General features: G+C 47.7%; 1 protein-coding gene across 4 annotated transcripts in view; it reads left to right on the forward strand.

Annotated features, from left to right (window-relative positions):
• The window catches only part of SYK (spleen associated tyrosine kinase), a 217,347-nt gene that overhangs the window by 169,042 nt on the left and 21,575 nt on the right, over window positions 1–26,730 (forward strand). For all 4 annotated transcript variants that reach the window (XM_075600006.1, XM_075599996.1, XM_075599985.1 and 1 more), the window contains 2 exons: window positions 10,211–10,420; window positions 21,229–21,418. In XM_075600006.1, the coding sequence (XP_075456121.1) occupies window positions 10,211–10,420; window positions 21,229–21,418 (400 nt within the window). The remainder of the gene's footprint in view (window positions 1–10,210; window positions 10,421–21,228; window positions 21,419–26,730) is intronic.

Genomic DNA, 26,730 nt, shown 5'->3' on the forward strand with positions numbered 1-26,730 from the left:
AAAACACTCTAACGCGTTTTGATGGCGCTTTGACAGAGTAGAGGACTTCTAACATCCATTGTCTCTTATGTCGTACTTCCACACCTGCAATCCAATCCCCTGAATGAATCACTGCGCTCCTGCACAGGTGATATATAAATTAACTGCAATGGCTAATAGTGGGTGCTTGGATGCAGGTGCTTCGTCAACAAAAAAAGCTGCATTTGAACATACAGCAACAAATATCTATTGTACATAAAGTAGCAAAAGACTAATACTTTAATAACACATTAAAAAAAGAGCGAATAACTTAATTCTCTTGAAACAATACATGAATGTGGTCACTCAAAGTTAAAAAAAAATCCTGTATACATACATAAGAAAAAATATATCAATATCGTCGTGAGTTTAACAGCATATATAAAAATTGTAAATATTCTTATGTTATGTAATATTTTAAATCTCTCCAAAAATCAAATTTTAAGAGAACAACGACATAAAATGTAAAGCAAATTGTATGCTATAAAGACAGCTGATACATCACACATCAGCATGTACATGAACATATTGATAAGACGTGTTGTAGAACAAATTGATCAAAAAGTTTAATAAGCACAATATAGTGCTCATGTAAATCATATATGTTCATGCACAGCCAAGGGTATAATGTAAAAAATCTCCAATGTACATATTATACTACATGAATAACAATAACCCCTTCAAGCAACTATGAGACTATACAAATATCTACATTAGCTGCAATCATTTATCATATATAATTTATGAACAATTCAGAACTTAATTCTATAGAGTCCCCATCTTATTTAAAAGATGTGAGGGTCCAGGAGAGATGACATTCCGCGATGTTGTGGGGAACTGGACAGGCTTTTAATGATCCTAAGACTCTCAGCTTTGTGTCATCAGCGCCTCCAGTCGCAGTAGGCTTCAGGGATCCTGAAGACAATCCCCACAACAACAAATATTTTCCATACTCCTACTTAATTGACTGATACTCAGGCAGGTGTATATAACAAATCTCAGATCTCTGGAGGTTACCGGCCTTTTGATAATAGTGAGGCCTGGAGCTCTATTAGATCTTGGGCTGCAAACCGCCCCAGGAGGAACTGCAGGCATGGCTCTACCCCAGGAGGGGCAGGGCTGAACTCCTCTCTCTTCCCCAGCTAGGAAGGACTAACCCTATAATTTAGATTGCATCCTCCCTAATGCAGAAAGGGGAGGGCACCATGATTGGGGTCGGCACCATGATTGGCTGCAACTCAGACCAATATATATATATATGCTTTCAGTAAAGCTAGATATGTCAATTCGTTCGAGAACTGCTCAAAATGCTTGATGAGTTAGTTATTGAAGCTACCTGAATGAGCCCAATAGAATAGCCTGAGGATGTCCTTATATATATGTAGCAAGGTCCCCCCTCTGAATTGCTGGCCCCCCCTTCTGGGTACTCACCGCGGTGGTTAGGAGGTTAGCCGCGCTCGTGGAGAGGTGTGGGAGCGTGAGTTAGCATAGCGCGCTGTTATTGAGGAGTGCAGGTTGCCAGGGAAGCTTGCGGTAGCGTTGCTAGGGCTCCGGCGGGTCCCGGTGCAGGGCGCCGCCATAGCGAATTGCGCACGCATGCGCAGTGAAGATTTCAGAGCGGGGAACTGGCAGGGAAGTTCGCGCATGCGCAGGACAAGCGCGCGAACGCTAGCCTACCAGGGAAGGTTGTGGGAAGGGACTACAAGTCCCATGAGCCTCGGGAGCGACCCCATGATGCCAAGGAGCCAATAGGGCTGCAGGAGCTCCCTGCTTGCAACAAAGATATATATCGCGGGGTTTTGGAGAGAGGCAGTTGGTGACCGGAGCAGCTAGGGGAAGGAGGTAGGGTGCAGGAGTCAGTGACTGTCTGCACTAGGCCAGCAATTCCCCTAGGCCCCAGATAGCCCTGAGACACCCTAGTTGAGTGTTGTAGGGACAGGCCCTAGGTTAGGGACCCTGCCCCATTAGCTATTTGCTAGTTAGGGACACAGCGGACGCTGCGGTTCCCGCCACGAGGCTTGGGCTCAAGCCCTAGCCTTAAAGAGAGCTGGACTATCTTCACGGAGGCCAAACAAGCAGTGACTGCAGCCTGCTGGCAGCAGACAGATCCTCGCCAAGGTACAGACGGTGCGGAGCTGCGGTGATATTATCCACGCCGGAATTCACCCCACGCGTAGGAGGATATCCCGGCGGATCCAACCCCAGTGGTATAGCAGCACCCATGGCTGGAGCCAGGGCAGGTACCGTTATAAAGTGCACCGACAAGGCCTATCATCAGACATAGTGACTGCGCAGTCACACACGTACATGTATATGACTTGGTAGTGTGAGACAGTGGGATTACTGGACACGGGGGGGATCCTTCCATGGGAAGGGCGCATAAAGTGTTGGCATCTGCCGTGGCGCATAAAGTGTTGGCGTCCGCCGTGGGGCAAGAGAGCGGTAGCGTCTTGAGAGACGCCGTAAGTAGTGTCTCCTTTAAAGAGGGACACCTGTTGTTATGGTATTGATGTGAGATGTTGCATGGCATGTTAGTAAATGGTATTAGTTATTATACCTCACTGTGTATGTGATTATTGTGATTGTCCTGCGAGGAACCACTCCCCCTCTGGTGGGAGCCATCGCAGGTGGAGGCGCTGAATTGAGTAAGTGGTTACCCCTAGTATATATTGCCCCAGGTTCCCTGTGGCGGAAGCTCAGCCCTCCTGTGAGCCAACAGGTAACGCACCACACCTATGGTAACACCGTATGTTTCTCCGCACCCACAGTATAATCTGCGATTGGGTGGGGGAATACCCGTTACATTTGGAGGCGCTGCTGAGATCTTGTCCTGGGGTGCCCTGTTTCATTTTTTTTTTTTAAATTGTCCAATTCATATTTTTCGTCATGTCCGTGCCGTCGAAGCAAGACGTCCATGTTTGGGCCTTGGCGCGCCGCGTGTCCCCCAGGCGCGTGGTTGCAGTGGCGGCAATATCCAGGGATGCAGGCTACCCCGCCGTACGCACCCAAGTACGGGATTGTCCGGGACTGGCCACGTCCCTGATGATAGACTATAAACTTGATGCCGACGGCCGAGGAATCACATACCTCATGGCCACCGACTATGACATATGCTCAAAGACTAGTCCCCATGTAGTGAACCTACCCGAGCCCTCAGCAGAGGAAGGTACCCTGATCTATCCTGACCCCCAGGTTTCCGAAGGAGCATCAGTACCTACGGGACCCATCGCAAGCCCCTGGACCCTCAGTACCCCCCACGGATCAGGCCCCCGTAGAGTCTCCTTCACCCCGAGCGGTATCGGGGGAAACAGCAACTGGGCAGGGAGCCCAGGGAGCCCACCCACCTCACCTACTCCTGATAGACGGTCCGGCGGCGGGCCTTCAAACAGGCCTAGTCTGGACTCAGTAGTGGCGACCTTTCCTTGAATCTACTCGCCTCCCAATTAGTAGAAGCTGTCACCATCTCAACCCAAGCCCAGCACTACCGGAAGCTAAAGGCTTTTTCTGGGATTCTGCCGACTCCGGCGGGAGAGGAAGGGATCGAGGCCTGGAGGGAACATACGCTTCCAGCCATAGCGGAGTGGTCGTGTTCTGAAGCCAGCAAAAGACAGAGGCTGGTCGAGTGTCTCCGAGGCCCCGCCGCTCGGCTAGTGCGGGCGCACCGAAGCGTGGAAGGAGAAGTTACTGCCCAGGAACTAGTGGAAATGCTAATTAAATCCTTTGCCCGAAAAGACGATGAGGATGAGCTACTGGCTCAGTTCAAAGCTCTTCGACAACGGGAAGGACAAGATTTATCTGCCTTTGTTTGCGATTTACAGCTGTTCCTGTGCACCCTCCTAGACAAGCATATCATTTCCGCGGCCGAAGCGGACCTCTACCGATTCAAACAGTTACTTAAGGGGTCGTTGCCTGATCACAACATAGCTATAATGATGCGGGCCGCACTGGTCGCGGTAGTACCCCCCAAATACCAGGAACTAATGGATTACATCAGAGAACATGAAGTGCAGTGACATTTTCATGAATCAAAGAAACCCAAAGCTACCCCCAAGAGTGACCCCGTGGTTTCCTCGACCCCAAAGGGTAAGAGATCTTCCGTCCCAGAGGAGGAAGTGATCCCCAAGCTGCCCGCCAGGGAGAGTCGTGCTCCGGAGAAGTCATCATCCACGTACAAAGATTGTTCAGAACGCCGCAACATAGTTTGCTACAACTGCAGGAAGAAGGGCCACGTTTCTTACAACTGTCCGGAGAGGGAGGACTCTCCAGAAGAAAAAACGCCCGGTCGATGGTATGCCTAGTATAAACTGCCGAGTCGGGCTCGGAAACCCCTTCGGGAGCCACCGATGTTCCTGTGGACGCCAGCCCCGGGGATGATGCCTCCAACCGGGAAGCCCTTAGCCAAGTAGGTCCCGCGCTATCGTACGGGTGCTACTGGAAGGGATCTATGCAGCAGCCCTCCTGGACACGGGATCACAAGTGACTATCATATACCGCCCGTTCTATGACCAGCACCTCAGACACTGCCCCCTGAGAGCGGCCGACCATGTGAAAGTACGGGGATTAAGCAATGAAGACTACCCCATCGATGGGATTGTAAGGGTGGAAATAGAAATACCCCAGCTGAATACTAGCAAGAGACACCCCATGCATGTAGCGGCCCTGGTCTGTCCGGAGCCCCAAGACCAGTACAAGTACCCGATCATCTTGGGCACCAACGCTGATATAGTACAAGCGGTGATCCGAGCGTATCTGAAAGAGACTAACGAGTTGCCGCTAGCCACCTCTCTCCTAGATCCGGTCCTACGAGAAGAGTGCAAATGGGTATATGCCCTGGAGCGCCACGGGGATCTCTACAACCGTCAACGCGGACTGACGACCATATTACCAGGGGGAGTGCAAAAGATGGCCGTCTGGTGTTGTTATCCAGAACGAGATGAGAGCGACCAGCTGTTCTCTCTGGAGAATACGCCTGAAGAAGAAGAGGTTCAGAGAGGGTATAGGGTACTACCTGAAGTGAGGGAGTGGACGGCTAAGATCCCTCTATGAACCCACGTGTATGTACAGAATCTCTCCCCCTTTCCGATGGAATTTGATGCCGACCAGAGGTTGGGTTGCATCTATCCGGTCAGCCCGGTAGAAAACACGCCTCAGGTGAAGGCGGCGGCCGTGGAGGAGCGATTAGGCGATCTGGACTTCAACTTCGGTGAGTTGACACTGCCCACCAAGTGGAAAGAACGGCTGACAACCCAGCTGCTTCAACGACGACATGTGTTCTCCATGAGTGAGATGGATGTGGGGTGCAGTCGCAGTGCCCAACATACCATTCGACTGAGTGATGCCACTCTGTTCCGAGAATGTTCTCATCGCATCGCCCCGCGGGATGTGGACGATGTGAAGAACGCCATACAAGACATGGAAACAGCTGGGATTGTGACGGAGTCTCGGGGACCCTACGCGTCACCCATAGTGGTGGTGCGGAAAAAGATCGGGTCAGTACGACTGTGTGTCGACTATCGAACTCTGAACAATCGTACGATACCGGATCAATACAACCTTCCACGCATTGAAGAGATCCTGAATGCGCTGAATGGAAGTCAATGGTTTAGCGTGCTCGACCTCCGATCCGGGTACTATCAGGTTCCTATGAATGCGGAAGATGAGGAGAAAACAGCTTTTGTCTGCCCCTTGGGATTCTACCAGTTTACACGTATGCCCCAAGGTATATGTGGGGCGCCTGCTACATTCCAACGGCTAATGGAGAAGACTATCGGGGACATGAGCCCGCAGGAGAGTCTTGTATACCTGGATTACATCATTGTCTTCGGAAAAACTTTAGAAGAGCACGAAGAGCGGTTACTTAAAGTGATAGACCGTCTGGGGAACGAAGGGTTGAAATTGTCCCTAGACAAGTGCCGGTTTTGCCATACCTCAGTGACCTACGTAGGACACATCGTGTCCGCCCAAGGGATCGCCACCCCGCCAAGGTAGAAGCAGTCGTGAACTGGCCTCGTCCCGAGAATGTCACGGAGCTGCGATCCTTCCTGGGTTTCTGCGGGTATTACCGTCGTTTCGTGGAACGGTACTCTAGTAGGGCGAAACCCCTGAACAATCTGTTGAAGATATACCCCGAGGACACCGGGAGGAAGGCTGTATCTGCTTGCCAACCGTTTGGTGATAAATGGACGTCTGAGTGTGAACAGGCCTTCTCGAAATTGAAGAAATGTCTGACCGAAGCGCCGGTGCTTGCGTATGCTGATCCCGAACAACCATATGTTCTGCATGTGGATGCCAGTCTCAATGGACTGGGCGCCGTCCTGCACCAGAAGCACCCTGAGGGCCATCGGCCTGTCGCTTACATCAGTCGCAGTTTGACCCCCAGCGAACAGAGGTACCCCGTCCACAAGTTGGGGTTTCTGGCTCTCAAGTGGGCTATCACCGAGAAGCTCCACGATTACCTGTACGGTGTTAACTTCGAGGTAAGGACGGATAACAATCCCCTCACATACGTCAATACCTCGGCCAAATTGGGCGCCGCCGGACACCGCTGGCTGGCCGCCCTAAGCAACTACAGTTTCTCCATGAAGTATAAGCCGGGACCTTTGAATATAGGGGCTGACGCTCTATCCAGACGACCCGGGTTAAGTGCTATTCCAGATGATGAGGAATGGGAGGAATTTCCCAGACCCGGAGTACCAGCTATGTGTAGCATGGCTGCCATCGTCGACGACCAAGTGGCCTTTTCAGAATTAAGAGTGGCCGACTCATTGGGATGCCGGTCGCAGGCTGTCCCAGCCGCCTACTGTGACCCAAAAGGAATGAACATCACGCATGACAAGGTGTTACGGTGGAAAGATCTGGTAGACTACCAAATACGAGATCCTGTCGTTAGTATCATCAGGCGAGCCGTTGAAAACAAGAACCCAGCCCTTCTGAAATGCGCGCCCAATGACTTGGTGGCCTTGCTCATGCGGGAATGGGACAAATTTGAAATAGACAATTGTTTACTCTATCGGGTGCTGCAATACCACAACCACCCGGAGAGGCGACAACTAGTCCTCCCTACGAACTTACAATACCTGGTGTTGAAGTCCCTACATGATGATCATGGATATATTGGTATAGACAAGACTTTTGGGTTGGTAAGAGATCGCTTTTTCTGGCCCAAGATGCGAGAGGCCGTTGAACGTCACTGTCGCCGCTGTACTAGGTGTATACAGCGCAAGACCCTGCCTACCCGAGCCGCCCCCATGGGCCATCTAAAAAGTTCTGGTCCCACGGACCTCGTGTGTATGGACTTTCTGTGCATTGAGCCTGATAGCCGGGGAATATGCAACGTGCTGGTCATCACAGACCATTACACCCGGTATGCCTTCCCTACTAAAGACCAGAAAGCCATCACCGTGGCGAAGATATTATGGGAAAAGTACTTTGTACATTACGGCCTTCCCAACCGCCTTCACTCTGACCAGGGACGGGACTTCGAGAGTACATTGATCTAGGAACTGCTCAAAATGCTGAACATTGCCAAATCCCGAATGACCCCGTATCACCCCGAAGGAGATGCACTACCCGAACGTTTTAATCGGACCTTACTAGACATGCTCGGAACACTACAGAGTGCTCAGAAATCGGAGTGGAGTCGACACGTGGAGGCCTTGGTGCATGCGTACAATTGCACCAGACACGAGTCAACTGGATTCTCCCCATACTTCCTCATGTTTGGGCGAGAGGCGAGATTGCCAGTGGATGTGCGTCTTAGAGTCTCAATGGATGGGATACATAATGCCACCCATTTCAAATATGTGCAACGACTCAAAGACAGCTTGCAGCAGGCGTACCAGTAGGCAGAGAAATCCACCGCTAAGCTAAATGCTGACAATAAGAGGCGATACGCCCATAAGGTCAGATATCGGGAACTTCGGCCAGGAGACGCTGTGTTGCTTCGGAACTTGGGCGTCCCAGGAAAACACAAATTGGCCGATCAATGGAGAGACGGAGTGTATGAAATAGAATCCCAGATGCCTGGCCTCCCGGTCTATCGCATCAAAGACACTGAAGGCCGGGTAAAGATATGGCACCGAAATCATCTTCTCCCCATTCCACAAGTGGGAGATGAAGAGACAGAGATGCTGGCCACACCGCTCAACGGTGAGCCCGACTGATCAGAGTTGGGTCAAGAGACTGTCAATAACGAGACCCACTCTGAATCTCCTGAAGATCTTATGGAGGGACCCTCTCAAAGGGACTACTTCACAGAAGGGGCATCTCCCGGAAGAGCTACGGGTAAAGGGCTCCGTAGGCCAATGCCTACTAAGGTGGCACCAACAGGCCAGCCTTTGGATGCACAGAGCCCGTGCTTTGTGCCTAACAGAGACTGTTCAGAGACAATTCTCCCCTCAAGGGAAGAGGCTGAGCCTCAGGACTGTGTTTATTACTTCCCCGAGGGAGTTGCCGAAGAACAGCTTCGCCGGAGCCAAAGAGTAAGGTACCCTCCAAATCGGGAAACCTATGATCAAATAAGGGCACCCCATTATGAGGCTCAGCAGTGGGCTCGCAACAGAGTGCAGTCTGTCATTGTTATGTTCACTGAAATGTACAACCTGATCTAGGAATAGTAAGAGTGTATGATGTTGTGCCATTTTCATTATATAACTACTGTATATAGTTATGCACGTTGTGTCCAAAGCGAGGACGTTGGTTTTTTTACCAGGGGGAGGATGTAGCCACGTCCCTCCTCTGAATTGCTGGCCCCCCCTTCTGGGTACTCACCGCGGTGGTTAGGAGGTTAGCCGCACTCGTGGAGAGGTGTGGGAGCGTGAGTTAGCATAGCGCGCTGTTATTGAGGAGTGCAGGTTGCCAGGGAAGCTTGCGGTAGCGTTGCTAGGGCTCCGGTGGGTCCCGGTGCAGGGCGCCGCCATAGCGAATTGCGCACGCATGCGCAGTGAAGATTTCAGAGTGGGGAACTGGCAGGGAAGTTTGCGCATGCGCAGGACAAGCGAGCGAACGCTAGCCTACCAGGGAAGGCTGTGGGAAGGGACTACAAGTCCCATGAGCCTCGGGAGCGACCCCATGACACCAGGGAGCCAATAGGGCTGCAGGAGCTCCCTGCTTGCAACAAAGAGATACATTTCGCGGGGTTTTGGAGAGAGGCAGTTGGTGACCGGAGCAGCTAGGGGAAGGAGGTAGGGTGCAGGAGTCAGTGACTCTCTGCACTAGGCCAGCAATTCCCCTAGGCCCTCGATAGCCCTGAGTCACCCTAGTTGAGTTTTGTAGGGACAGGCCCGTAGGTTAGGGACCCTGCCCCATTAGCTATTTGCTAGTTAGGGACACAGCGGATGCTGCGGTTCCCGCCACGAGGCTTGGGCTCAAGCCCTAGCCTTAAAGAGAGCTGGACTATCTTCACGGAGGCCAAACAAGCAGTGACTGCAGCCTGCTGGCAGCAGACAGATCCTCGCCAAGGTACAGACGGTGCGGAGCTGCGGTGATATTATCCACGCCGGAATTCACCCCACGCGTAGGAGGATATCCCGGCGGATCCGACCCCAGTGGTATAGCAGCACCCGTGGCTGGAGCCAGGGCAGGTACCGTTATAAAGTGCACCGACAAGGCCTATCATCAGACATAGTGACTGCGCAGTCACACACGTACATGTATATGACTTGGTAGTGTGAGACAGTGGGATTACTGGACACGGGGGGGATCCTTCCGTGGGAAGGGCGCATAAAATGTTGGCGTCCGCCGTGGCGCAAGAGAGCGGTAGCGTCTTGAGAGACGCCGTGAGTAGTGTCTCCTTTAAAGAGGGACACCTGTTGTTATGGTATTGATGTGAGATGTTGCATGGCATGTTAGTAAATGGTATTAGTTATTATACCTCACTGTGTATGTGATTATTGTGATTGTCCTGCGAGGAACCACTCCCCCTCTGGTGGGAGCCATCGCAGGTGGAGGCGCTGAATTGAGTAAGTGGTTACCCCTAGTATATATTGCCCCCAGGTTCCCCGTGGCAGAAGCTCAGCCCTCCTGTGAGCCAACAGGTAATGCACCACACCTATGGTAACACCGTATGTTTCTCCGCACCCACAGTATAATCTGCGATTGGGTGGGGGAATACCCGTTACATATATATCATTCTATATGTGTTTTGTTTTATGAGTACTGTTTTAACACCACTAAATCCTCCTGACCTTTACAGATCTGAAAGAAGCGTTGCTGTTAAATTTCTTAAAAACGACAACAATAATCCTTCTGTACATGAAGAGTTGCTCAGAGAAGCTACAGTCATGCAGCAACTGGATAATCCCTATATTGTAAGAATGATTGGCATATGTGAAGCTGAGTATTGGATGTTGGTAATGGAGTTGGCAGAACTCGGACCCCTAAATAAATTCTTGTCTAAAAACAGGTATGCAAATTATCAGGAGTTGTAGTCCATATCTGCGACAGCTTTGTCTCCAGAAACGTCATTCTCAATGCTCTACACTTGTTTTTGTTTTACTTTATTTTAGATGTATCTTGTTAAACCCATTCTCATTTATTTGCTCAAAGGTGTCTTCTGTCTTCCATACTTTCTGCCAGACACTTGGGGCATTTTTCACAAAATATGCAAATTTCTTGCACCTTAGCAATACAACGTAAACAAGCTAAAGAAGGAAAACTGCATATAGACATCACTTTAACTTCCAACCAGATAATTGGTCTAAACTAGTGGGAACTTGCTGAATATATAGCACAACCCCGTTATAGCGCGGTCCGCTAAAGCTTTATTGCTAACGGATGGACGGACACACACAATACTCCCCTGCACATCACATCCCATCCCCCCTGCCCATCACAGTCCCCCTTCCTGCACATCACCCCCGTCTGCACATCACACCCCCCCCAGCCTGCACATTACCCCCGTCTGCACATCACACCCCCCCAGCCTGCACATCACCCCCTCTGCACATCACATCCCCCCTTCCTGCACATCATTCCCCTCGCCTGCACATCACATCCCTCTGCCTGCACATCACCCCCCCCCCAGCCTGCACATCCCATCCCATCCCCCCCTAATCCTCACATCCCCCCTTTCTGGACATCACTCCACCAGCCTGCACATCACCCCCCAGCCTGCACATCACATCCCATCCCCCCTACCCATCATATCCCCCCTTCTTGCACATCACATCACCCCCCCTGCACATCACCCCCCCTGCACATCCCATCCCCCCTGACCATCACATCCACCCTTCCTGCACATCACCACACACACACACATACTGTATACATACACACACACACCTCTCCCTCCCTCCCTGTACCTTTGCTGGGGGGACGGGACAGGAGAGAAGGGAGCTGGTTCCTGCCCAGCTGCTAATGACTCCGTGAGATCCTCTCCACGCTCTTCCCCCTCCCCCCTCCCCCCCCGCTCGCAGACTCACAGCTTCTCTGCACAGCACACAAGATCAGCTGCTGCTGTGGGTAAGTGCTGCGTAGGGGGGAGGTCTGCCACTGCAACGCCAGGTTCAGGTAGAGCTGGGAGAGTTATCCCAGCTCTCTCCATCTGGTGGACGCAGAACCTGTGATCACGGCGGCCCTTTTTTTTAATCGCAATCCCGGTTATAACACGATCGTATCGGGTGGACCCCGAGGACCACGTTTTAACGGGGTTCAGCTGTATCACCAATAAGTCAGTAATTTTACCTTATTTTCAAAAGTACTAAACATGAGCTTTGATAAATATTGTTGCCTGTCTGTTCTATAACTATATTACATACTGTATGCTACAGTACATGAATATTTACTCTGTTTTCTTTGAAAGGGGAAGGCACACCAGACTTGTATATGTAGCCCCTTTTACTTTGCCTCAGACAAGCACCTGCATCTAAGCTGGGGGCCATACAGAGGCCTATCCTGAGGAATCAGAAGGTTGTCGGACCAGAAATTAATGTAGTTCAGCTCCGGAGATCTCCTGCTTCAATACTATGCACTTAAACTACAAATAAACTAACATCAATGCTTCATTACCTCAGTGGTTAACCGCTAAGGTAATGAAGGGTTTAAACCCTTCCGCAAACCCCCCGGTGGCCTAACCACTCACCCCCTTCTTGACAAATACCCAATATCCCAAGTGTGGTTAATAGTGATTTGGTGAATTAACCAAAATAAAATACACATACCATAGTACTGTAATTACCAAATACAAAACTACATTAGAAAAAATAAATACCTGTTAAAATGTATAATAAATGCAAAAATAAATCACTTCTTATACACACAGATATACACATAAACATATAACCCCCTCCATACACACATACACTTAATATAAAAAACCCTATACACACTGATACATACACTTGCAACCCCACTATACACACTGAAACACACACACACACACACACACCACACACACACACACACACACACATATACATATACATATATTCCCTATTATTCACACTGCTATACATATACATTATCCACCCTCATACACTCATATTTCCCCTCATACACACATACACATGTAGCCCCGGTGCCCTCCGGCTCCCAAAGACCCCCCTCCTTTGGATCAGCGCTGTGCGGGTGCCGCCGGAGCCAGCGACGGACCCGCCGGCTGTTTCCAAAGGTGGGGGCCGGAGCAGGGAGCGATCCAAGCCTTAGGAAGCTCGGCGGCGCACCCGGCTAGCGGGGGCCGCCATTATCGCTGCGCGCGCGTGCGCAGTGATCGCGCATGCGCAGATAGGATACCGGAGTTGCGGTGGCCATTAGGGAGTCGCGCATGCGCAGGAGAATCGCGCACATGGCCCCAATGTAGGAATAGCCTCTTAGGGACTAAATTCCCAGGAGGCTAAGGGTGGAAGGCACCAGGTGCCTCAGCACGGCCAATAGGGCTGGAGGGTTGCCCTGTCAGGGATATGGATACATTTCGCGGGGTTTTGAGGAGAGAGGCAGTCAGCGCCAGGAGCAGCTAGGGGAAGGAGGTAGGGTGCTGGAGTCAGTGACTCCTGCACTAGGCCAGTAGCCCCCGAGGCCCAAGATAGCCCTGAGCCACCCACAAGTGTGAGTTGTGTCAGGGACAGGCCCCAGGTTAGGGACCCTGCCCCTTACTATTCAGAGCCAGTTAGGGACCCAGCAGATGCGGCGCGTCCGTCCAGAGGTTTGGGCTCAGACCGTTGCTGTTGCTGCAGCAGTCATCCGGGTGGGATCGCCCCGGACGGTAGTTCCTGTGTTCATTCGCCATCGGATCCTTTGTGAAGCTCCTTGGCAGGCCGGGGCACTGGAGTGCTCGGCAGGTAACCCTCACCAAGTGCACCAACGATACTATATTAGATTCACACGGGACCAGTGACTGCGCAGTCACACATATCTATCTCACTTGAAGGGTGGGAGACATATTGTGTGGGGTTACTGGACACGGGGTGGGATCACCTGGTGAAGGGGGTAGCGTCCTGCGAGACGCAGTAGTTAGTGTCTCCTTTAGGGAGGGACACCTGTTGATTGTTATGCATGAGTACGGTTGCACTAGTAAAGGCATTGGTTGTTTTACATACTGTGTGCTGAGTCATATATATTGTCCTGCGAGGAACCACTCCCCCTCTGGTGGGAGCCATCGCAGATGGAGGCGCTGCACCGAGTACGAGGTTACTCATATTATACTTGCCCCAGGTTCCCCGTGGTGGAAGCTCAGCCCTCCCGTGAGCCTAACAGGTAAACCACCACACCTGGTAACATTAGGTTCTCCGCACCTACACTCTATCTGCGATTGGGTGGGGGAATACCCGTTACACACACATACACTTATTTTCTACCATATACACGCATACGCATATAACCCCCTTATACTGTACACACAGGCACGCTGACAGCTTTTCCGGGCCCTTGACAGAGTGCTTAACGTGGGCTGAGGGAAGGGTGGGTGTGCTGAAACTTGCCTAGCTGGTTAGGGAGCAATGGTCAGGGGGGCCCCGCAGTAGAGGGGAGGTTGATACACAAACACTTCAACAGCTGGATCTCAACAGTTCTATATGTTTTAACTTATCCAGGTGCCAGCTACAGTAGTTTGGGAGTATATGAGAACTACCAACCCCTATGTTCCCGCTACAAGGAATTAGGCTGAACCCAATACTCCATCTAGGGCAGCAATTACTTTTTGTTTCCTGAGATGCAGGTGCCTAATTAGCTCACAAACAATTTAGTATATGGTAGGAAACTTTTGCTTAATATTTTTGGTCAAGAGCTCAAGTGACAGTCTTTTTTTAATACAGAATATATATATATATATATATATATATATATATATATATATATATATATATATATATATATATATATATATATATATATATATATACACACAGTATATACTGTAGTTAGATATAAACTTCTGAAAGTTTGCAACAATTCAACAGCATATCATATTTCAATACAATACCATATAGGGCCTCATGCTATAAGCAGCAATAAAAGCATGCGCGGGTGGGCGTTGCGGGCATGCTGAGCGCGGTCTAAAGACAGTTTTTTTTGTTTATGCAAGCGCCAAGTGTGGGTGAGCGTCCGTGCCCGCGCACGAGCGCACGCGCTCCACGTGAGCGGGGACATCCAAATTGAAATAGTGAGCATTTATCCTCGGCAAGCACCGCCCGGTCAGCGTGCTCAGCGGCACAGGGGACTCAGCCTTAGGGAAAAAAAATGCCTTTTCCTGCATCGGATTGATGCCGGGAGACTCCAGAGCTGATATCCATTAATATCACCACCGGAGAACCCCGGCATGAATCAGATACATGAGAATGCATTTACAGTCAATTTCATTACCTTAGCGGCTAACCATCAGTGCCATGCTTATTGTGGGTAGCGGGGATGGGTGAAGGTGGTATTTGGCCCTTGTTGAGGTGTTTAGGCCTTGCGGGGGTGTTGCGGGTGGACTTAACACTTTCATTACCTTAGCGGTTAATGCTGCAACTGTTTAGTTGGACTTTTAAATAATAAATCAACTATAATTAAAACGTTTCACTTTGACATATAGATATAGAACTATTTTTTTTATATATAAAACATAAATATATCATATGTATATTTAACATCTGCTGTGTATATATGTTTGTCCGTTTTATCACCCTTCCAGTGTCTTCAAACATTCCTCCTTCACCCCACCACATCTACATCTCTCTGTGCTTTTTTCTTCCGTTTTTTTCTTTTCAAATCTCTGTCTAAGTCATGAAACCTTTGTATATCAGTATTGTTGACCTGAGGAAGAGAGAAAAACTCTCGGAACTTGTCCTCTGACATAAATTGGTAGTCCAAATAAAAAAGGTATATCCTAATTCTGAAGAACACATGTTTATATATATATAACAACAAAAATAGCCTGCTACTGACCTGTGTACTGTAAATAAACCTAAATCAGTAATAACATAAAACCCTACTAAGATGGGGCTACTGAGGTGCTGGGGATGTAATAAATGTAAACAAAGAGAAAGAAGGAAAAATCCCACGTAAAGCACTCAGGTATACAAAAATATAAAGCAAGTTTATTAAATAACATCACAAATACAAATTTAAAACAGTCTCATAATCCTCCTGTGTGACAAACTCGGGCTGAATGCAGTAGAATCCTAACTGGTAAGTGCCAACACATAAGATATAGTATATAAAGACACTCTACCAACAGGTGGTAAAGGCAAAAATAATGCCTCCCACCTGTATGACCGGCCGGTCAAGCAATAAAGACTGACAGTCAAAGTAAAGCAAACAGCCAGAAATCCTGCACTAACAAAGGATCTGACAAATGAGGTCAGATGCTGGGATTGAAATACAACAAACTCCCTAAACACACACACTGGGGACCCAATAGGCAACACAATATGAAATTGGTAATCAGGCGGCACTCAGACATAAAACAAGGGGCTTGTCAAAGCGGAGGTGAAACGTACGTCGGGGTTTGTCCTGTTTGTTTTCTCACATCCCCTCCACGTGTGGCCTCCTGCACTTCCGGGATTGACTCTCCTATCTGCGGTGGATCGTGTTTATTCACCACACATGTGGGACTGCTGTGCTCAGACTAACGGAGGACCTATTGGCTAAATACTGCCTCATCTTGCTGAAATTTTTGATACTTACCCCAGCCTGACTTTGGAGCACACAGCAATGGGATCTTTAGCTGTTACCTTCACCTCTGTTTTATATCTGAGTGCCACCTGATTACTAATTTCATATTGTGTTGCCTATTGGGTCCCCAGTGTGTGTGTTCAACATTCATTTAATTATCTTTTCACCTTCACAACCCTGCATATCTTATTTCCTTCCCATTTGATTATATAGGGAGTTTATTGTATTTCAATCCCAGCATCTGACCTCATTTGTCAGATCCTTAGTTAGTGCAGGATTTCTGGCTATTTGCTTTACTTTGACTGTCAGTCTTTATTGCTTGACAGGCCAGTCATACAGCTGGGACGCATTATTTTTGCCTTTACCACCTGTTGGTAGAGTGTCTTTATATACTATATCTTATGTGTTGGCACTTACCAGTTAGGATTATACTGCATTCAGCCCAAGTTCGTCACACAGGAGGATTATGAGACTGTTTTAAATTTGTATTTGTGTAATGTTATTTAATAAACTTGCTTTATATTTTTGTATACCTGAGTGCTTTACGTGGGATTTTTCCTTCTTTATATATATTGTGGCAGAAACCAGGATATTGTAATAAATTCCATATATAGGGCTCCCAGGATACTGAACAGTTTCTATCCTGTTTAGGCTGAAAAGTGCAGCCTCAGAATGCATGCACTCCATCCCACAGTTTGGCAAGTGCTGGAACTGAGGGATGAGGGATCCAGACCAGAGTTTGTCTGCTGCCTGATTTCTGTCACCTGTCCTGCTAGTTATAAATCAGGTATTTAAGGCTGGTTTCCTGATTCCTCTTCCCTCTCCCCAAGAGCCTGGAGGCAGGAAGGCTGCTGGAAGCAGAGATGGGAAACACCTCTCACCAAACAGGTTAAATCATCCTGTTCCTTTTTCCTAAAACTGCAAAGTTCCTTATTTTTGTTGTTGGAAGTGGATAAGCCACTCCAACCCCAGTCAGGGAAAACCTTAGTTAAGTTATTGCTCAGGCGAGCAGGGTTTTGTTTGCTTATGTATTATTTTGTATTCCGTGTGGCAGTCTCAGTGCCTGGGACTGAATAAACCAGGCAGTAGCCTGTTCAAAGGAACAGCACGTTACGCCTCGTCATTAAACCTACCCTAAAAGACCGTGTTCTAATAGTCCAACAGTCCCGGACAGACGGCGGAGCCCCGGAGTAAGCCGTTTGTCACATATGGTGGAGAATGCGGGCAGAACACTAAAAGGTCTGCGGGTTAAAGAACTTTAAAAAAAAAAAAAATTAAGTTTTTTTTTCCAAAAAAGATGAAGACGTGGTGAGTGCGCTGGTACGCAATGTTGCTGCCCAGAAAGAGGTGAATGAAATCCATCAACAGGTGAATGCAGCCCTGCAAAGCGCGAATGCAACCCAGCAACAGCTGTTAATAGCCCAGCAAGAGACTAAGGCTGCGTCCATAGATGGACAAGCCGTGCTGAGGCGTGCGGACGCTCCGCTCTGAGCCCCTGCATCCTCAATGAGGATGCCTTGAGAGGAGGCTCACACGAGCATCCGCAGGCGTGCTCAGGCATTGGAGTTTTCAACCGAGCGCAAAGCTGTTTTTCAGCGCGCTGTCGGCTGAAAACATCCAACCAGCCTGAAGCAGCGTCAACGTCATGGCGCCGTGACGTCGGCGCCGTGACATTGACGTCAGTGCGTCACGGGCGATTGGCCCAGCGACGTCACTGCCCCGCCTCCAACCACCTCCCCCCGGCTCCCTTCGCGCACGCTGGCTCGCCTGCAAGTCCGTGCAATCGCGCTGACTGAAGCAGGCGAGCCTCAGCGTTAGCACGCCTCCGCTCTCCCCACATCTCTATGGCCCGGGCCTTATGCAAACCAGCAATAGACGAATGCAGCCCTGCAAAACGCGAATACAACCCAGCAACAGCTGTTAATAGCCCAGCAAGAGACTAATGCAAACCAGCAACAGGCGAATGCAACCTAGCAAGAGACAAACCGCTTGCTGAGAGAGGAACAACAACGGTTTGCCCAGGGCTTACAGCAAGAAATCGAGGTCCTAAGAGAGGCTATCATTAAGAATCCACTGGCAGCAAGTGTGACCACCTCTATAAAAGCCGAAGTTTTAGTAGTTTGCTGGTCTGGAGCATTCAGGTGTGTATTAACACAATGCCAAGGAGGGAAGTCATCAGCAATGATCTTAGAGAAGCAATTGTTGTTGCCCATCAATCTGGGAAGGGTTATAAGGCCATTTCCAAACAATTTAAAGTCCATCATTCTACAGTGAGAAAGATTATTCAAAAGTGGAAAACATTCAAGACAATTGCCAATATTCCCAGGAGTGGATGTCCCAGCAAATTCACCCCAAGTCAGACCGTGCAATGCTCAGAGAAATTGCAAAATATCCAATAGTTACATCTCAGACTCTACAGGCCTCAGTTAGCATGTTAAATGTTAAAGTTCATGACAGTACAATTAGAAAAAGACTGAACAAGTATGGTTTGTTTGGAAGGGTTGCCAGGAGAAAGCCTCTTCTCTCTAAAAAGAACATTGCAGCATGGCTTAGGTTTGCAAAGTTGCATCTGAACAAACCACAAGAATTCTGGAACAATGTCCTTTGGACAGACGAGACCAAAGTGGAGATGTTTAGCCATAATGCACAGCGCCACGTTTGACGAAAACCGAACACAGCATATCAACTCAAACACCTCATACCAACTGTCAAGCTTGGTGGTGGAGGGGTGATGATTTGGGATTGTTTTTGCAGCCACAGGACCTGGAAACCTTGCAGTCATTGAGTCGACCATGAACTGCTCTGTATACCAAAGTATTCTAGAGTCAAATGTGAGGCCATCTGTCCGACAACTAAAGCTTGGCCGAAATTGGTTCATGCAACAGGACAATGATCCCAAGCACACCAGCAAATCTACAACAGAATGGCTGAAAAAGAAAAGAATCAAGGTGTTGCAATGGCCCAGTCGAAGTCCAGACCTCAACCCGATTGAAATGCTGTGGCTTGACCTTAAGAGAGCTGTGCATAAATAAATTCCCACAAACCTCAATGAACTGAAGCAACGTTGCAAAGAAGAGTGGGCCAAAATTTCTCCACAACGATGTGAGAGACTGATAAAGTCGTACAGAAAATGATTACTTCAAGTTATTGCTGCTAAAGGTGGTTCTACAAGCTATTGAATCATAAGGTGTACTTAGTTTTTCACACATGGCTTCTCCATTCTGGCTTTATTTTTGTTAAATAAATCATGACGGTGTAATATGTCATGTGTTGTTGTTCATCTGAGGTTGTATTTACCTAATTTTAAGACTTGCTAAGGAACAGATAATTGTTATTATGTCCTGATATGTAAACCATAGAATTCAAAAAGTGTTTAATTCCCAATTAAAGGCCCATATAATGAACTCACAAACATAAAGGATAAAAAAAGCATATTATGAGTTAATACTCATGCTCCAAAGGATCTGGAAGCGCCGCTGCTCTGCTACACTGCTCCGTGACTCCACCGCATCCGGTATAGCCCTCGTGTATCTCTGCCAGCAGGAACTCACGACATCAGGGTCACCACAGTTTCCTTTCCCCGGGAACACACCTCCAAATGATCTAAGTACATATATATATATAAAAGAAAAAAGCGCCCAATCCTATTGCATTACTGTATAAAAAAATGGAATTAATGTTCCAAAAAACTCAATGGTCAAACTCACAAACAATGAAGATAAAATAACATGTATGAGATCAATACTCATGCTCCGAATGGTCAGCAAGAACCTCTCCTCTACTCAGCTACTCCGTAAACCGGTATGGTCCTTGTGAGTCTCCGTCCAGCAGGAACTCTCTGCATCAATGGCTTCTCCAATTCTTCCCTTAGGGAACACACACCAGTGGTCCCTGGTTCCAAGCAGGGGGGGAAGGAGGAAGGCGGAAGTGGCAGTACTGCAAATGATAGCAGTATTCGAGTGAGGTGGTGGCAACTTGCTAAACAAACGCTAGGTCACCCACAGCACATTAACCCCTGTGATATCTAGTAGTATATATATGGTTTATTAATATATTGGTGTAGATCCACATAGATTTATTTGTCCACTACTGACTGGGCATTGCCAGCGGCAGTCACCCAAGCGCAGTCTTTATTGTATATATATATATATATATATATATATATATATATATATATATATATATATATACACACACACACACACAAGGAGTTAAATATATCCAAATATTATAGCAGAAAAGGCACCATGCAAGTATGAAATAAACTGGCACACTCAAGCAAAAATAAAGATGTTTATTAAAGAGGTCCCGCTGGGGACTAATATTTGCATCTTCTTTAATAAACCCTGTAAGAGATGTGTGCAGAGGTATGCAATGGAGACCGTTTTTAAGGTGAAATTAAAATAAGGCTTTATTGCGCCTTTCCCTTTTAACACAGCAAAACATATGAAAACAACAAATGCCTAGACCTGTTTAAGGGCTAACTTACTTCCCCAGTCCCTTTCTCCAGGGCTGGAGGGATAATCCCATTACCACCCTATTCTCCAAAGTCTCAAGAGATACCTTAAAACAGGTGGACCTTCATGTCAGTCTCTGGTAGGTTCCAGGGTCCCCTGTGTCCAGGAATATAGGTCTTTGGGGTGTCTTGATTTCAGCAGAGCCTTTCTGCTCAAGACCTCTTTCCTCTTGTCAGCACCCTTGTGTACTGAGGAAAATCTCTCTTCCTGTCTCAGAGGCAGGCTTTTTCTGACACCTCTAATCAGCCATGGTGGTGGATAATTGTCTACCAGCAGTTAACCACCACACTGCTGGATTAGAGGCACATTTTTGAACAGGGATAAGTCCCATGTTACAAACCCACTTTTGGTTCATTTACAAATATTGTAGAATATATAACAATATATGTAAAAAGTTATCAAAAAACATATTCATCCCTGGTTCAAATCTGAAAACCCCAAACAGTAGAGTCGGTGAGCATCTCTAATAACTCCCGTATGTCACATTGGAAACTTTAACTTTTTCGGTCATACTGTATGCATCCAGATTTATAAATTGTTTTGGCATGGTGTTTGGGATTTACAGTGTATGCACTTATGCTTATTGTATCTCTATTATTGTTTGCAGAGTTGTTTCAGAAAAGAACTTAACAGAACTTGTTCATCAGGTTTCTATGGGAATGAAGTATTTAGAGGAGAGTCATTTTGTCCACAGAGATTTGGCAGCAAGAAATGTTTTGTTGGTCACCCAACATTATGCCAAAATCAGTGATTTTGGACTTTCAAAAGCACTTGGATCTGATGAAAACTACTACAAGGTAATATTTACCTATAATGGAATGTGCTTTAGAGCTATTTACAGTAGCAAATTCATTCTTCAAACATATTGTGCATCTATTTTATTACATGTCAATGATATACATATTAGAAGCACTGTTGTATCTTAACGCTGAATACCTTCAAGTGTCTTTCACAAAAGTAATAGCTACACTTAATAAACAAATTATCCATAGGAAGCCTAGTTGTGTGGACACTATGGTTCAAGTACTGCTACTTCATGATTCAGACTCAAGTGAAATGTGAGAACCTATCCCCTTCCCCCAAAACACCTTCCTTTAACCTCATACCCTAACTACTAAAACCCCTACAATTAACCCCATACCCTTACCACTTAAACCCCTCAAGTTACCCCCCTAAGTCACACCCCTACCCTAACCACTAAAATCCCTAAAGTGTAAAACGTATCTTATAATAGAAGTGGCCAGCATCGGAGGGTCCAGCGGGTATGGCGGAGGTTCCCTCTGTGGCCAAATGCTGGCTGGGACATGGTCACGGCATGGTGGCAATGACCAAATGTCCCATTGCACTTGGTGCATTGTACCTGAGTCACAGAATCTGGGTGGCTGGAGTGATGGTTGTCCCAAGGTTGTAACTCATAATCTCCAGTCCCAAGTACTCCTATTGTCTCCAGCTCTAACAACAATATTTGTTCAATGGCCTGGCTGTCTCCTGGCAGTGAATCAAGGCATCTCGGCTCACCAAGTTCCCCATCTTAGTTATTCCTAATTGACTTAAGACTCAGAGCTCCTGACAGGGTGTGAGAGGCTGGACAAGTGGCCCAGGTGCCGGCTGGCCGGAATTTTGGTTCACCCAAACGTCACAACCAACGTTTGCGTTTTGAACACCAGGGCCTCCATGTGCCACAGGTCCCCAGCTCTCATTTGCTGCAGCACCCTTACTAGTCACCCCCAGGTCTTCCAACCGGCCGATAACAGAAGTTCGGGTCCAACTTCCACCTCGATCTAAAGGGCCGCAGCTCTACTTTGCCATGGGGCCCAGGTACATTTCTTAGAGAGAGGGAAAAGTGAGAGGGTATAGGAAAAATATAGTGGGGAGTGTGTGAGAGAGCAGAGAAGGACCAATAAAATGGTGGGTGATGGGGAGTTGAGAATTGAGGAATGAGGGGGGACATACAGTTTACTTGGAGGAGTAAGAGAGTAGGGGGAAGAAATACAGTGGGGGAGTGAGAGAGTGTGGAGAGAAATACAGAAGGAGTAAGAAAGAGTGGGGGGGAGAAATACAGGGGGAAGAGTAGAGGAGTGGGAGGGAGAAATACAGAGGGTGAGTGGGAGTGGGTGGAGAAGTACAGGAGGGGATATGAGAGACAGGGGGGAATATAGGGGTGATTGGAGAGAGGGGAGAGAAATACAGAGGGAGTAAGAGAGTGGGGGGAAAATACAGGGAGGTGAAACACATGGGGAAAAGTAGAGGAGTGGTGGGAGAAATACAGGGAAGCAAGTGAGAGAGTGAAGGTGAAGGAGTGAGAGGGGGAAATACAGGGGGAGTGAGAGAAAGTCAGATGAGAAATACAGAAGGAGAGGGGTTGGGGGGGAATACAGTGAGTGAAAGAGGGAGTTTGAAAGTGAAAAAGTGAGATACATAGAGGGAGAGAGGGAAGTGGGAGTGTAGAAATATAGGGGAGGAGTGGGGGAAGAAATATGGAGGGAAATATAGGGTGGAGTGAGAGAGAGGGATGCAAAGAAATATTGGGGGGAGAAGGTGGGATCGAGAGATGGGGAGTGAAAGGGAGTGGGGGGGATAAATAAAAAGGGGAGTGGGGTGGGAATATAAGGGGAGTATGAGTGAGGGAGTAAAGGACTGGGAGTGGAGAAATACAGGGGCGAGTGTGGTAGAGAAATACTGGGGGGAGTGAGGAGTGTGAGAGTGAGAAAGGGGAGAGAAATAGAGGGAGGGGTAGAGAGGGAGTGCGAGAAAGTGAGATGGGGTATTTTGAGAGATAGGGAGGAAGGGTAAAAGAGAGTAGAAGACTCGCAGAGACACTAACAAGGGGCCCAGGTAAATACTTTAATCCTGAGCCCAGGGAGATCTGTCGAAGACCCTGCAGACACTCCCTCTGTATTTGTAGCCTAGGCTGAAGCTATGCGTCTAAGCTGATTGGTCATATCCTACTCAGGAGCCACTATCCTTTGTACTTAGGGTTTAAGCCATTAGAGCTCTAATGGCTGACCACACATACAGCATACAGGGTCTAGGACAGAGATGGGTTGGTGGAGGGGTGGTGCTGAAGTCTAGGCTGTCTCAAAGCCGCCGAGCCCAGAATGCTCCCCCTGACAGTATAGGTAAAAAGTTATTTGAGGAATGGGATTTACACTTCACTTGGAGGAAAATCATAAGTAAGCAATGATCTATTTGAGGAGTTGCCAGAAGTATTTATAATAATGAAATATGACAATACGACTGATACCTGCTGCCCAAATGATTGCTGATTTCAAGACATTAATTAAACTTTAACTGTCTGAATGAATGAATGAATGAATGAATGAATAAGTTTGTAATCTTACATAGTAGATGAGGTTGAAAAAAGACACTGTATGTCCAGCAAGTTCAACCTACCTTACATTTAAATTATATATACTCATCCTACGGTATATTTGTATTTAGTGTATATTGAAACAGAGGAAAGCAACCCACAAATCCCAGTGAAACATTATCTAATCATGGGTTAAAATTAATTCCTTCCCGACTCCAGTAATCAGATTTCTCCCTGGATCACAGAAGTATAATGCGTGGTGCTAAGAACTGTATACAGCTAGAATTGTATTGTATTGTATTGTATGTCTTTATTTATATAGCGCCATTAGTGTACATAGCGCTTCACAGTAGTAATACATGTGGTAATCAAATAAATAACAGATAATATAAATAACAGATCATGGGAATAAGTGCTTTAGACATAAAAGTAACATTTCGGAAGAGGAGTCCCTGCCCTGAGGAGCTTACATTCTAATTGGTAGGTAGGGAGAACGTACAGAGACAGTAGGAGGGAGTTCTGGTAAGTGCGTCTGCAGGGGGCCAATCTTTATGTATCCTGTGTTCAGAATATCCACAGTGCTATTCATATGCTTCTTTAAGCAAGTGTGTCTTAAGGTGGGTCTTAAAGGTGGATAGAGAGGGTGCTAGTCGGGTACTGAGGGGAAGGGCATTCCAGAGGTGTGGGGCAGTCAGTGAAAAAGGTTTAAGGCGGGAGAGGGCTTTAGATACAAAGGGGGTAGAAAGTAGACATCCTTGAGCAGAACGCAAGAGTCGGGATGGTGCATAGCGAGAAATTAGGGCTGAGATGTAAGGAGGAGCAGAAGAGTGTAAAGCTTTAAAAGTGAGGAGAAGAATGGAGTGTGAGATGCGGGATTTGATCGGAAGCCAGGAGAGGGATTTCATGAGGGGAGATGCTGAGACAGATCTAGGAAAGAGTAGAGTGATTCTGGCAGCAGCATTTAGGATAGATTGTAGGGGAGACAGGTGAGAGGCAGGAAGGCCAGACAGCAGGAGGTTACAGTAATCAAGACGGGAGAGAATGAGGGCCTGAGTTAGAGTTTTAGCAGTCGAACAACAGAGGAAAGGGCGTATCTTAGTTATATTCCGGAGGAAAAAGCAACAAGTTTTAGAAATGTTTTGAATGTGAGGGGCGAATGTGAGAGAGGAGTCGAGTGTGACCCCTAGGCAGCGTGCTTGGGCTACTGGGTAAATGATTGTAGTTCCAACAGTAATGTGGAAGGAGGTAGTAGGGCCAGGTTTGGGAGGAAGTATGAGGAGCTCTGTTTTAGCCATGTTGAGTTTAAGGCGTCGGAGGGCCATCCAGGATGATATAGCAGAGAGACATTCAGAAACTTTGGTTTGTACAGCAGGTGTAAGGTCAGGTGTTGAAAAGTATATTTGTGTGTCGTCGGCATAGAGGTGATAATTAAACCCAAAAGATGTTATTAGGTCACCTAGAGAGAGTGTGTACAGAGAAAAGAGAAGAGGTCCCAGGACAGAGCCCTGGGGTACCCCCACAGAGAGATCAATAGAGGAGGAGGAGGTGTTAGCAGAAGAGACACTAAAAGTACGATGGGAGAGGTAGGATGAGATCCAGGATAGAGCTTTGTTCCGAATACCTAGAGTATGGAGAATGTGGAGGAGAAGAGGGTGGTCCACGGTGTCAAATGCTGCAGAGAGGTCGAGTAATATGAGCAGAGTGTAATGACCTCTGTCTTTGGCAGCATGGAGGTCGTCAGTTATTTTAGTGAGGGCTGTTTCCGTGGAGTGAGCAGTGCGGAAGCCAGATTGTAGAGGGTCTAGGAGAGAATAGGTGTTGAGAAAATGGAGCAAGCGAGAGAATACAAGACGTTCAAGTAGTTTAGAGGCAAAAGGCAGGAGGGAGACAGGTCGATAGTTAGAAAGACAGGTAGGGTCAAGCTTGCTGTTTTTGAGTAATGGTATGACTGTTGCATGTTTGAAGGAGGATGGAAAGGTTCCAGAGCAGAGGGAGGAGTTAAAAATGTGTGTAAGCGTAGGGATTATAATAGGAGCTAGAGGTTTTAGGAGATGGGAGGGAATGGGGTCAAGAGGGCAAGTGGTAGAGGGAGAAGAGGAGATCAACAGCGACACATCCTCCTCTGAGACAGTGGAAAAAGACTCAAGGAAGGCAGGAGGAGAGTTAGGAAGAGGTGTAGGATGGGGGGAAGAAACAGAGGGGATGTTCTGCCGTATGGATTCCACCTTTTCCTTAAAATAGTCAGCAAAGTCCTGAGCGGAGATGGAGGAAGGAGAGGCAGCTGAGGGTGGTTTGAGTAGAGTATCAAAGACAGAGAACAGTCGGCGTGGGTTAGACTTGTGCATGTTGATTAGTGCAGAAAAGTAGGCTTGTTTAGCTTGCGAGAGGGCAGAGTTGAAACAGGATAGCATAAATTTGTAGTGAAGGAAGTCTGCGAGAGTGTGAGACTTCCTCCATAGGCGTTCAGAGGAACGAGTGGAGGAACGCAGCATGCGCGTGTGGGAATTTAGCCAGGGTCTAGGGTTAGAAGGGCGAGGGCGGCAGAGAGAAAGCGGGGCATGTAGATCAAGAGACGAGGACAAGACAGAGTTGTACTTTCTGACCAGGTTGTCAGGGTCTGTTGCAGAGCTGAGAGAGGAGAGGGAGGAGTGTAAAGTGGACTCAAAGTCAGGTAAGTGAATAGAGCGCAGGTTTCTGCAGAACCGGGGTGTAGATGGAGGTGGAGAAGGGGAGAAGCGAGATAAAGAGAATGAGATGAGATGATGGTCAGAGAGAGGAAAAGGGGAAAAGGAGAAATCA

Source organism: Ascaphus truei, chromosome 1, assembly GCF_040206685.1.
Source record: "Ascaphus truei isolate aAscTru1 chromosome 1, aAscTru1.hap1, whole genome shotgun sequence".
Classification (NCBI taxonomy): domain Eukaryota; kingdom Metazoa; phylum Chordata; class Amphibia; order Anura; family Ascaphidae; genus Ascaphus; species Ascaphus truei.